Source organism: Lissotriton helveticus, chromosome 7 (genome assembly GCF_964261635.1).
Source record: "Lissotriton helveticus chromosome 7, aLisHel1.1, whole genome shotgun sequence".
Taxonomy (NCBI): domain Eukaryota; kingdom Metazoa; phylum Chordata; class Amphibia; order Caudata; family Salamandridae; genus Lissotriton; species Lissotriton helveticus.
Window position 1 is genome coordinate 749,998,141 of NC_136068.1, and position 13,615 is coordinate 750,011,755.

The window sequence follows — 13,615 nt, forward strand, 5'->3', positions numbered from 1 at the left end:
ACTGACACAACTAACAGGGATTAGGTGTAGGGCCAAATGGCCCTCGCTTCCACTGCAGAGTGACAGCCCTACAAAACACCCACTCTTCAAGGATTTGGCCATAACTGCTGAAATCTGGTACGACGTTCACATACTATGTTCAACTCAGACTTTCATCCTTCAAAGACTTATAAAACTGGGGGGCATACGTATGAAGAAATCATTTTGCGATTCTCAAATTGCGATTTTTAGAGAATCGCAATTAGAGAAACACAAAATGCAATTTATGTGCGATTTGCAAAAAATTTAGCGAATCCTACATATTCCTTATTTGCGAATCGCAAATTGAGATTCGCAAGTAAGGAATACCTTGCCATTCATTCCTATGGGCTAGGAGGTCCATAAGAGTGAATGGGAAGACATCCTCAATTTGCGATTAGCAATTAGAGAATCGCAAAGTTAGAATGCAATTTCAAGGGTGCAAGGGTGTCATGAGGACACTCTGATGCACGTCTGAAATGAGCACGTGTGCACATGTGGCGCATATTCATGCCCTGAGGGCATGTATGTGTGCCACATGGCACTTAAAAAAAAAAAAATAGCAAAATGGGGGGGGCGTGGCTAGCAGCCAAGCATGGCGGCAGCATAGTGTGAGAGCTCCCGAGGGCACTGCGGCCTAATTAACAATCCGGCACACTAATCCGTTAAACTACTCACCCGAAGCGGCGGTAATCGGGTCCGGATCCGAAGCGGCGCCATCCGGCCCAACCCTGGCGAAAAACGGAGGCTGGGAACTGCCTAATCCCGCACTGGCGAACTTGGGCCTGCGACCGGAGGAGAGCATCGACCTTGCGTGACTGTCCGGTCCCGGCGGAAGTGAGGCCGGGCCGGCTTGATTTTGGAGGCACTCCCCTGCACCCTGACCGGAACACAGAAACAATCGGCCGTGCGACGGAAACACTGGGAGGACCTTCTGAGATACCGCCGAGACGTGGACCAGCAGACACACCTACCAGCACCTGAAGACTGCTGCCGAAGAAAGCCGGCGACTGCGGATACAGGCGGGAGACCGGGCGGCCGGCAGCACCCCGCACGACTATACGGCACCCAGACGGGGGGCGATCTGATCGGAATAACTGCGCTGGAAGGAGTGCGGCCGCGACGAGAGCCCCGTTCACCCTCTACAGCGGCGCGGCCGATCCCATGTGACGCTGGCCTACGGCGGTGAGTGCAGATGCCCCCGGGGTCCCGCAGGACACAGTGACCGCACAAGGCTGAGCACCGGAGGGGTTAGGAACGATCGTCCTGACCCAGTGGCAACAGCAGCCCTGACCCAGAAGGGGAGCAGCGGGGGGGACGCCAAGCGGGAAGAACTCTGGTAGGACTCCAGCCAGGCCTGTGAAATCGGAACCGTGTGTGACCCACCAGTGGTGCTACCAATACCCTGCAAGGCATTCCACCTGGCTATGCAGAAACTGACTTGACCCAGCTCGGAAAGCCCAGCAAGAGGATTAACGAAGTCGTCCCTGCTCGGGGCACGACTGGAGACGGGTTGCGACGCGGCGCACTTGACGCGCAGAATAGCGGCGCTGAGAACCGCAGTCGCCCCAACCTGTTTAGCGACCTACCTGACAGAGGCAGCCCGGAGGATTCGTACCTCAAGGGATTGGCGAGACTGGAGAGGGGTCTGTGGTACATCGACAGGTACGCGGCGGAAGGCTCTTTAGTAACCGGATTGTCCGAGGCGTGCTAGACACCCCTGCCACCAAAAGGTACAATACTCAGAGAGGGACGCTCTTCCGTGCCCACAAGGTCGCGGGGCCCACGCCAGTCCGCTCTTCCCTGGCCAACGCCGACGGGACAAAGGTCGTCGCAAAACACTGACTGCGGTACAGACCGGAACCAAACCATTATCCGCAAACCCCGAGCCATGACGGGCAAAGGAACCAGGAGTGGATCAACCCAGGCTAAATTGGATAAGTTTGCCTATTCCAGCACGGACAATCGCAAAGTACTGGGCGAAACTCCACGGGCACTACTCAAGAACAGGAAGGGACCAAGAAAGTGACGCTGGAGGACATTATGAGAACCCTCTCAGACGTCAAAACTACAGTAGGCTCCATCTCCTCTGAGGTTACGCTGCTACGGGCGGACTTCCAAAAAATGACTGAAAGGGTATCCCAGGTAGAGGTAGTCACGAAATCTCTTGTAGAAGACACATCGGAGCTGCAAATAGCCATGGAACGTATGGAAAAAGTCACCAGGCTTCTACAGGACAAGCTGGACGACCAGGAAGGGCGTTCTCGAAGAAATAATGTACGCATCGTTGGACTTCCGGAGACAGAGGGGAAGGGAGCTATGGACCTCTACGTCGAAGATCTCATAAAAAACAAACTGCAACCCAAAGGTCTGTCTTACTTCTTTTCAGTAGAAAGGGCACACAGGGTCCCTGGCGGAACACCCAAACTTGGAGCCACGCCGCGGCCTGTGTTGGCCAGACTCTTCAATTTTAGAGACAGGGATGCAATCCTGCAAGCAGCGAGAGTCTCACCACCTGTTAAGATTCAAAACTCGACCCTGGCTTTCTTCCCGGACTACACAGCGGAGTTGGCCAGACGCCGGAAGTCGATTACGGAGGTGAAAAAGGCACTACGAGATGGAGAATTGCCATACTCTATGCTGTTTCCTGCCAAATTACGGATTGTAGCCGATGGGAAGGCATGGTTCTTCGACAAGCCGGAAGTGGCACAGGACTGGCTTGATGGCTGGAGGCAAGTGGGGCAACCTCACCGTTCACATAGGGATCGGCCGAATCATCGTAACGGCAAACATATGGACAGACAGACCGGACCTTCGGCACATCGAGACGGCATGGGCGGAACAGAGTCTGAGGTGGCGCAGGATCCAATTGACTCTGGACAGCTAGCCCCTGTCTGAAGATAGACTACATATGGGACGGATTGAGTGCGACGCGATGGACCTTGGGCCTGGTGCAGCTGAGTAGGGTGGGCAAAGACGGTGCCTGTAGGGGACTCACCAACCCCACGAGCAAGTAAGATAGTTGGGGAAGGGCTGAGGCACTCTGCAAAGTTGGGGAAACGGGCGGGGGTTTGTCCGTGGAGCAGGGGAGCAGGGAGGGGGGATGGGGGATGGGGGAAAGTTTTATTGTTCACGTTTCTGTTCGAAGTCATCACTCAAACCACACGATATACAGTCACACCAAATACCAGCATACTCCTATGCACCGACACGAAACGCAACGTCTGCACGGAGACTAGCGACATGTTCTACATGATGCTATCCCAACGACCCAATGACCCGACCACTTCATGCTACACCCACTGAGGGTACCCCTACGACTACAGAAGTGCCTCCACTGCGCCTGCTGACTTGGAACGTCAGAGGCTTAGGGGATAAAATAAAGAGGGGCTTGGTCCTACAGGCCATTAAACAACAGAGCCCAGATCTAGTACTACTCCAAGAGACACACCTTGCAGGGACAACGTGTAAAGCGCTTGATAGGCGCGGCTATAAGATGGCAATACATGCAGAATTCACTACAGGCTCCAGGGGGGCTGGGATACTACTGAAAAAGACATCGCCCTTTATAGTAACGCACCACAAGACGGACGACCAGGGTCGTTTCGCAGCCATACATGGCCAGTGGGAGGGGAGGCCACTTAATGTAGTCTCCGTATACATCCCCCCGGCACATCACTCCATAGCATTGCCTGCCCTAGGTAAATTCCTCCTAGACCTCCCTGAAGGCGGTATGATCATAGGGGGGGACCTGAATGCAATAATAGACCCTACGCTGGATACCTTTCCCATCAGAGACCGCCCAAGAGGAACTGCATCACTCCCTGACTTTCTAGACGCAATTGGCATTACAGACGTGTGGCGACACCTACACCCCGCGGCAACTCAATACACTTTTTATTCCGCCGCACACAATAGCCTATCGCGAATAGACTACCTTTTGTTCCTAGGGGTTGGGCTGGGGTCTGTAGACAAAATAGACATCCTGCCTAGAGGCATATCTGACCATTCACCAATTTCTCTATCTCTTACCACCAGAGAAAAGAAATGCGCTAGAATCTACCCAATATACCCAAATTATTTAAAGGTCCCTAAGATCAGGAAGAAACTTAAATTGGCGACAACACATTACTTTGACGAAAACGTTGGAACGGTGGCCTCGCCATCGGTCCTGTGGGAAGCGTATAAAACGGTCCTCCGGGGTGCAGCAATAGCAGCAATAACGGGGCACAAACGGGATTCCCGGCGAGACCTCACAGAGATAGAACTGGCACTCAACGGCGCAAACACTGCCCATATGGCGGATCCCACCCCGGAAACAGCACACACACTGCAGTTGAGGCAGCGACAATACCAGGCCCACCTCACAACGAAAGTCCAGGGCTATATCACAAACACGGCGCATAGAATCTATGATGTGGGCGACAAAGCGGGGAGAATGCTGGCGTGGTTAGATAGGAGAGGGGGAGGTGCGAGGGGTATTCAGAGGCTCCACTCCTATGACGGCCAGCTGCTGACACATCCAGAAGAAATTGCGCGCGCACTGGCAGACCATTTTCAGGAGATATACACCCCAGAACATGTCGTCACTACACAGATGGCATCGATCTCGCTTGAAGGCATTGCCATCCCCAGTATAACACAGGATGCTATGCGCGACCTATAGGTGGACCCGACGGGGGAAGAAATTCAGTTGGCGATTCAGGCGCTGCAGTCAGGCAAAGCGCTGGGTCCCAATGGACTGCCCGTGGAATGGTATAAATAGATGTCCTCAGAGCTCAGTAGACCTCTACTGGACATGTATATGGAGAGCCTGGAAAGGGCGGAATTACCGCTTGACCAGCGTACAGCCACGATTGTGGCCATACCAAAGCCGGGAAACCCCCCAACTGAATGTACCTCATATCGCCCAATATCCCTGCTTAATGTAGAGGCCAAGGTGCTGGCTAAACTTCTGGCCAGCCGTCTGATGCCACACCTGCACACCCTGATCCACCCTGACCAATCAGGCTTTATGCCCCACAGAAGTACAGCTCTGAATCTCAGGAGGGTTCATGGGGTACTGGCTCGTTCGCACCTCCTCTTGGAGAAGGCTGTGCTTCTTTCCCTTGACGCCAAAATGGCTTTCGATCTAGTGGAGTGGGAATATCTTTTTGCGGTGCTTGTACGTATGGGCTTTGGACCAAAATTTACAGCTTGGATACGACTACTCTACACGAAACCGGTTGCGCAGGTGGTAGCCAACGGCCACATCTCGCCGACGTTCCCGCTGGGCAGGGGGACTAGGCAGGGATGCCCCTTGTCACCCTTACTTTTTGCCTTAGTGCTTGAACCCTTAGCAATCCTGATTAGAACCACGCCTTTATTCAAGGGGATCAAGTCGGAGGAAGGATGGGAGGATAAAATGTCCCTGTACGCGGACGACATGCTCATTTATATGCTTGAACCTGAACACGGGATCCCAGCCTTGCTGAATCTCTGCAACACACACGGGAAGTCATCAGGCTATACCCTGAACTGGTCAAAGTCGGTAATATACACACTGAAGGGCCCGGAACCGAGGTTACAGGAAGATTGCCCTCTGGCATCACCGACGACCTCCTTTAAATACCTGGGCATCGTCATCACAAATAATGAAGCGGACTTCTTTGCCAACAACTTAAAGCCACCCATGGAGCGCCTACGTGCAGACGTTAAGCACTGGGCGACCCTGCCCCTGACCCTCCTCGGAAGGGCGGCTCTATATAAAATGATGGCACTTCCCAGGTTACTATATATACTGGAAAACACCCCACATCTTGTCCCACCGAGATATTTCAAACAAATTGCTGCGTTAGTCTCCAACCTACTCTGGAATAATGGCCCGGCGCGTATAGCCTACGACAAGTTGGTAAAAAGTTGGTATGAGGGTGGGATTGCGCTGCCCAACGTTCAGCTGTACTATTGGGCAGCACAACTTAAAATAATTAACCAATGGATCCATACTCCGAGGGACGACCCAGCATATAGGGCGGACTGGTCACAGTTGGGAACGGACTGCATGCTCTCAGTACTATACAATAAATCACAACTTAAAAAACTGATGGGTCCAACACGACACACGGCGGCCTAATGGCACATAGCACAGGCGCGACTGGGCTGGAAGGGGCGGATCACCAAATTGACGCCACTGTGGGACACAAAGTCACTGGGGAACCTTAGATTATGTAAAGGATTTACGCAATGGGACTGCATAGGAATCTCCACAGTGGGGGACCTATGGGACAAAGACACGGTGATTGCGTTTCCACAGCTCCAACAGCAGTAGGACCTCAGCCCCACTGAAACGTTTAGGTACGTGCAAATTCGACACGCACTGCTCCGGGCAATCCCAGCGGGCACTGACATCCCAGAGTCCTCACCACTAGAGGATAGACTACTGACAGACTTCATGCAACAAAGCGCAACTTCCCTCACATACAAAAAACTGGTCAACAACCTGGAAGACCCTACATTGAAACTCAAAGAAAAATGGGTGGGGGAGATAGGTGAGGCAGATGAATCGGAATGGAGTGAGGCACTAGCCTCCCCGAGAGAGGTGGGCATTTCGGCAAAGTTCACACTAGTGCAGCTCAAAATTCTACACCGCATCTACTACACTAGGACACTGCTTCACAAAATACATAGGGCACCTCATCCCTTTTGCTTGAGGGGTTGCGGGGAGGAGGGGACACTGTTTCATACACTATGGGACTGCCCACAGGTACAAGAATTCTGGAGGCAAATTCTGCGTACAGTCTCACAAACGCTTAAGGTCTCCATTTTGCCAGAGCCACGCAAATGCCTCTTGAACATCTGGGACCCCAACGACCTAGATAGATATGGACTAATTTGGGCCACACTGGCCATGACAGTGGCTAAGCGAGATATTGCGCAGAAGTGGGGGGCTCCAGAACTGCCTACAGCGAACAGATGGGCTAAAAACATGGACATACTGATGATTACGGAAAGGGCGGTATATGTGCTTCGGGCTTGCCCCCGCAAATGGAACAAGGTGTGGGCTGCCTGGAATGTCTACAGGGGAGAATTATGTGAACCTTTGCCGGAGGGGGACGACCTGGACTCTGAGGGGGAGGATGAGTAAGGGAATGGGTGGAGGGTGGCTACCGAAATGGACCAAGTGGAGTAACGTTCTGCGATAACTTTACTGAAAGGTAACTCAGGGGCATGGAGAATTCCTGATGGGTGGAGATGAAAGTGGAAAGCATACCTAAGAGTGATGACTCATGTTTGGTTTTTTAGAATTTATGTGATGGGGGGGTAACAGATGGACAGCACACAGCGAAAGAAAATTCAGTATACTCCGGCGACTGCTATATGAACAAATGGGAACGACTACGAAAGTTACAGTTGGGGTAGAATACGTCACGAATTGAGAATACGTAATAAATGTTGTGGCCTAATGATACGTGAATGTACAAATACAGGACTAAAAGTTTGATTGTGCTAAAATATATGCATCATATGCCTTCATCTTAATAAAGATTTTCAAAAAAAAAAAAAAAGCAAAATGGTGCTTTTCTCAAAGAATTCGCAAATTACCATCACCTGTCAGTTGGTGGTAATTTGAGATTTCTTATGCCAAATTCGCACAACTTAGGTGCTTTCTAAATCGCATTTAAGGAATTGCAATTTGCGATTCCTCAAATGCAATCGTAAAATAGAGAATCACAAGTTTTGTGATTCTCTAATTTGCGATGCCCTTTTGGGATGATACATCCCAAAAGGTCTTTTCCCATTTGCAAACGGGCCGATTCTGAGAATCGGCCCGTTTGCAAACAGGAAAAGGGTTAATACATATGCCCCTGGGTCATTAAAGTGAGTAACAGTAACTCCGGTTAATAGCAGTAGTTAGAAATGCCAAAATGGTGTCTGCGAGCATCATACAAAGCATATTATAAATTGATATTAGGGATTATTTTCTAATAAACTCTCCTTTTAGGTATAATAAGCCTCTCTGTGTTTACTTTGAGATAACTCAACAACAGAAAACAATGACCCTAAAAAGAGATAAATATTTCACCAGTTTTCTTTACAAGTGGTGGCCGGCCGCTCACACGCACAAGGCGGGTCTCAAGTCGTGTTTTTCGTGGCTGACCTCAGACCTAGGTGGTTAAGAAATCAGCATCCAGAAAAGTCAGAATAATGTTTGGGGCTCGACAACAAGAATGTATCGCTAACTAAAGCTGTTAATTTGTGAGGGCATAGGGAACTAGTCATCAGTACACATTTTATCAAAACTTCCCGTTTCAGTAAGATCTTTACTAGACTGTATTGATAAATTTAAGTGGTATTTGTATTGCACAAACCTATCCAAAAGGCACAGACTGTGTTTGAAGAACAATTTTAAAGGAACAGATCGAATTCTTCTGCAGTGGCAGGGTGGCTTTTCGGATCACAATGCCTACCGGAACAGACAAAGATCTTGGAAAAGGCGAATCCTGGTGTCCTAGAAGGAAATGCCTCAAATGCTTGAATGCTTTCGTCCTTAGAATGTATGTAACTTTGAATATGCACCCAGACAAGCTCTTATGAAAGGCAGAGAAAAACTGATGTACGTGTTCTAGAGTAATCATTGGGTGGATGGGATCCCGAAGAAGGTATTTTTCCTATTTCTGTATGCATTGGTCCCAAATGTTGATAAGGCAGCAGTTGCAAATATACTGGTCATGCGGATGTTTATATTTTCACTTCACTGTGATGGCTTTCTATTATTTAATTTATATCACTCATTTATCTTTCAACTGTCACCATGTTTGGTTCAAGTTTCTATTCCAGATTAGATCTGATTACTAAGGGTTTCATATTATGACTTGAGAGAAACTTATTTAATTTAGCTCTGGTAGCAGATTGCTAGTTTCATGGTAGCAGCCCATTTGTGCTTCATTTTCTAGAATACCTTCTGATTAAGCATTAAGTTGCCCCTTGGTATTGCAAAAGACTCATAATGTTGGCAAACTGTCCGTGGTGGCATAGTTGCTTGCTGGTTACCGGGCTGGTTAATCAAGGTTGAGCTCTATGAAAAGGGTAATGCCTCTGTGCCTCACACCATATTCAGAGAAGCAAGTCCTTTGCTATCAGTGTATTCCAGCCCAAGGATGCATGTAGCCTGCTTAATTTCTTTCTTAAAGCACAGTGTACCAATGAAACAGAATTAAAGAGAAGTTATAATTCACTCATTGGTTATTTATATTTATCAGTTCTCAGATCTATGGACTTGATTGCCCTGCCCAGTATATAGATTATCTTTATGGAATTTAAGTAGGCATCATGGCACAACTCTCTATAGGGGCTGTTACCTCTGTGTATCCATTTAGCACCTTCTTTTCCGCAACTTGTCCTGACTCATCACAGTTATTGGCGTCTTTTGGTGCCTGAAGGCTCAAGTACATACCTGGGCAACAGCAGGTAAAATCACCTCACCCAAGAGCAAGCAACAGAAAACGCACATTAAGGCTGTATTGCAATTCTGATTTCAGTTAGCACATTCTGAGAAAGTATACCCCCTTCACTTCCTAGCTCCCTTTCACCTTTATCCCACCATCTGCATCCTCACCTCAGTGCTACTCAACTCACACAGGAGATAAAAAAAGTCCTACTTAATTAACATAGTGCCAATATTTCAACCCCCAATTGGAAGGTAATGTGAGGGGGTGGGGGCAAGGAGAAAAAGGTGTCAATTTAAAGAGTATTCAGAACTTGGGAGGCATGGAGCACCAGAGGCTTCATGAGGATGCAGCATAAATTGAAGGGCAGGCTGCAAATGAGGTCCACAAAAACACTGGAATTAACCTAGCCCTTCTTCAGTGGCAGGCAAAACAGTTATTTTGCTGATGAACTTTTTCTGATTTCACAAAAAATACATGCATGGTAAAGTTTGCTAGTGAGCTGCGAGGCATAGCTACTTCCAGTCTAACAGAATAATTGCACACCAAAGAAGAGACAATTCTCACCATATTTCTAAAGCAAAATAAACATGCAGATCTCCTGCAAGTGATTCGCAAGGCAAGTGGTGATGGGAAAACACACACTGAATAAAGTTGTCAAATCATAAGAAGGATGAAGAGCAAAAGATGGGGGTTAATGAATACATGAAGTAGACACAAGGGAGAAGATACAAACAGAGATGAAGGACCGAGATAAATTAATGTGTGCCTCCAAGGGCAGTCAACCATGTTTAGGGAAGAAGGGTCTTGTGTCAATGTGTAAACATATGGACACTCACAAAGTCCCTTTGCAGTTACAAGAGCAAGATCAAGATCAAAAGTTGTGGAGAACATGGTGGATTTGAATGAAAATAGGCTAAAAAAAAAATCAGTTGTATTTGTTAATGTTCAGGAGTAAAATAGACTCTCAAATTAGTTTGAGATTTGTTTTTTAAATGGTAAAAGCTCATACGTTTTCATTTGCATGACTTGCATCTGCCCCATCTCTTTTGTAAGCTTCTTTCTCTGGTCTTCAACACTTTCAAGCTCTTCCATTCTTTTGCGCAGAGTCAAATTGTCTTGCAGCCATCTTTCCTGAATCTAGACAGAAGAAAAGTATTTGTAAATGTTTATTTAAGAAACACCTTCCTTCCAATTTAGTCACCCTAGATTAAAAAATCGAGAACTGTTTTAGTTAAAAAAAAAAAAGTACCAGGGAGTGAACTTAACACAAGCCAACATGTCAATGGGCTAATACTGACAGAACTGTAATCTTGTAGCACATATAGTGTATCATAGGTAAAAGGTAATATGTAATTTGTAGATGAAATAAAATCAATTCAACTTATGGAATACTAAAAGGTGGAAACTTTGAGCATCCTTATTTGCATAATGGCTAACCTACAAAGTTCAAATTACGTTTCTGAACCAATTCTGGTATCACTGGCAACATGTACAGTGCAGCTTTTCTGATTGCTCAAGTTGGTAAGGTTAAACCTCTTCCCAAAACAATACTAGCAACTCGGTATTATAAATAATTTTTGTTTTATATTAGGTCTCTCTTTCGGCACAAAGATTCTGGGGGCCCATATTGACTAACAACTCAATTAAGTGATTTTGTATGAGTGTTTGCTTCAGGTGACCCGTTCCTGCATATCACCTGAGATAAGTCAGCAGCTCCGAACATGGTCAGTCACACAGCCCTACTTTTGAGTCTGGCTCAATATTTTTTTTAAAGTTTCCAGATACCTGGAGCACCACTTTGAACAGATAACATAATTTTTAAAAAATTTTTTATTCCAAATATTTTTTTATATATACATACATACAAAACATGACACTTTTCCTGAGTTATAGGATGACAGCTCGCCCTGGCATTGGTAGTGACCGATAGAGTAATAGAAATGGGTGAGAGAGGAAAAGGAATGAAAAAGAAAGAGAGGGGGAAAGAGGCCTTCGTGTCTCAGAGGTATGTATACTTCGAGACTCTAAAGTGGTCATGTGGGGGTGTTGTATGTGTTCCCCTTGAGCCCCACTGTAGGCTCTGTTCACGGGGGTTCATAGGGGTCCAGGTATTTTTCCAAGGAGGCCCACATTCCCCTGGAAGCTTGCCTCCAGGGCCCACTCTCTCACCAACTCTTATTCCTATATGGTGATATCCAACTTTACCGATAACTCCTCAATCTGTATCTTGAACTACTAGGAGACCAACATGGTGGGACTCACTATATCTCATCACCAGTACGCTAACAATTCTGAGTGCACTTAGGTGTCGCCACACCTGCTAACCTTTCTATGGCTAACCTTTGAAGCAAGATGTGGGGTTCACATGGACCAGTTATCCACTCTCAAGAGGTATGTAGTTATTAGACTTAAAATCAAATGAAGCACAGATATTCTAGGGAATTAATGATGGTGCAAATTTTGCAAGAATTTCATAGACATACATAAAATAGAACAATTTTTGATTGACAAAATGTACCAGAATTTGCTCACACCAATGGGCAAACAAAATAGAAAAAGTAAAGAAGAACCTTTAGACTTTCATTCATGGTGGTCTATTGTAAAGAAAATGAAGTCAGGAAGCAAGCAAAAAAGGGTAAAGCTTCATACTGCCTGAATCATCCTCCAACAAAGAAAATGAGAAGCTGGGAAATGTATGCGTCCACTAAAACAAATCTCAAGACAGCACTAAGTTAAAAATTACTTATCAGTAAGATGTACATCGTTGACAGGTGTTCAACAATCGCAGGTGCATTTTTTACTATCTCTTTGGGGTTTATCACTGGATACAGCTGATCTGCTCTGAGTGTACATAAACCAGAAGCCTGAGTAAGAAATGCGTTACTTACCTGTAACTGCAGTTATCCAGTATTGGTGTCTTTCATAGATTCACATGCCTGAATCATTCCCCGTCGTCGGGATGGGAGTACCCGGTACATAAATAAAGTAATGTCCATAGACATATAGAGAATAGTAGGACTAAAGGCCTCACATTAGTAACATATCCATGTCCTTTTGTAAAAAGGACCAAACTTTAGAAAAGAGCCAATCAGCTGTCACCTCCCTCTAGAACCCTCCTGGCAGGAGCCTCAGTCCCTCAAATTTTCGTACGCACTAAGCTAATTAGGCGTGTTACTGAGAGAATTAGGTGAGTCCTTCCAGGGGAGGCGGGAGGGTTGCATGTGAATCTATGAAAGACACCAATACTGGATAACTGCAGTTACAGGTAAGTAACGCATTTCTTATCCAGTATTATGGGTGTCTTTCATAGATTCACATGCCTGAATCAGAGTAGCAAGCAATGCAGAGAGCACATTTTGGATGGTACAGTATATACAAGTCATTAGATAATAACATATCAAGCGACTAGTAACAGCCAATAGACGCCAACAACAAGTATCAGTAAAGAAATGTGCATACAAGAGGAGGATGGAGGGATGAAAGAAGGCTCACCTCAGTGAAATAGATAGCGTAGTACTGCTTGTCCCACCGCTGCATCTTTCATAAGCTCCGTGTCCAGGCAGTAGTGAAGGTATGTGGCGACTTCCATGTTGCCACTCTGCAAATGTCAATGACCGGCACCCCTGCAAAGAGTGCCATAGAAGTGGACATAGCTATCGTGGAGTGGGCTCACACCTTAGAGCGCAGTGGCTGTCCTGCTTGTTCATGACAGAAAGAGATGGCTGCAGAAATCCAGCATGAGATGCTCTGTTTAGTAAGTGGGAGACCCTTCCAAGGTCTGCTGTAAGCTACAAATTGCTGATTTGACTTCCTGAATGTTTTTGTTTTGTCGATGTAAAATTTTAAGCATTGCTTGAGATCCAAGGAATGCAATGATCTCTCTGCTGCTGTACTGGGATTTGGGAATAAGGAACGCAAAACCACAGGCTCATTAAGGTGGAAATCCGACTGACCTTTTGGGATAAACTTCGGATTGGTCCTCAGGATCACCCTGTCATTTTTTTTTAGAATTTTTGAGTCAAGTTACAACCAGTACAAATAGATCTTCAACCCCCCCCCCCCCACCTACCTCCCACTCTTGGGCTAGAAGTACAGCGCGACGTCAAACACTTATCCGCAGCCTTTGCAATGAGTTACACAGCCATTTAGCCAACAACCCTGGTAATAGG

General features: G+C 46.9%; 1 protein-coding gene across 2 annotated transcripts in view; it reads right to left on the minus strand.

The window, feature by feature from the left end:
- The window catches only part of RAD50 (RAD50 double strand break repair protein), a 507,735-nt gene that overhangs the window by 171,226 nt on the left and 322,894 nt on the right, over nt 1-13,615 (minus strand). For both annotated transcript variants that reach the window (XM_078653096.1, XM_078653097.1), the window contains exon 21: nt 10,456-10,583. In XM_078653096.1, coding sequence (XP_078509222.1) covers nt 10,456-10,583 — 128 coding nt within the window. The remainder of the gene's footprint in view (nt 1-10,455; nt 10,584-13,615) is intronic.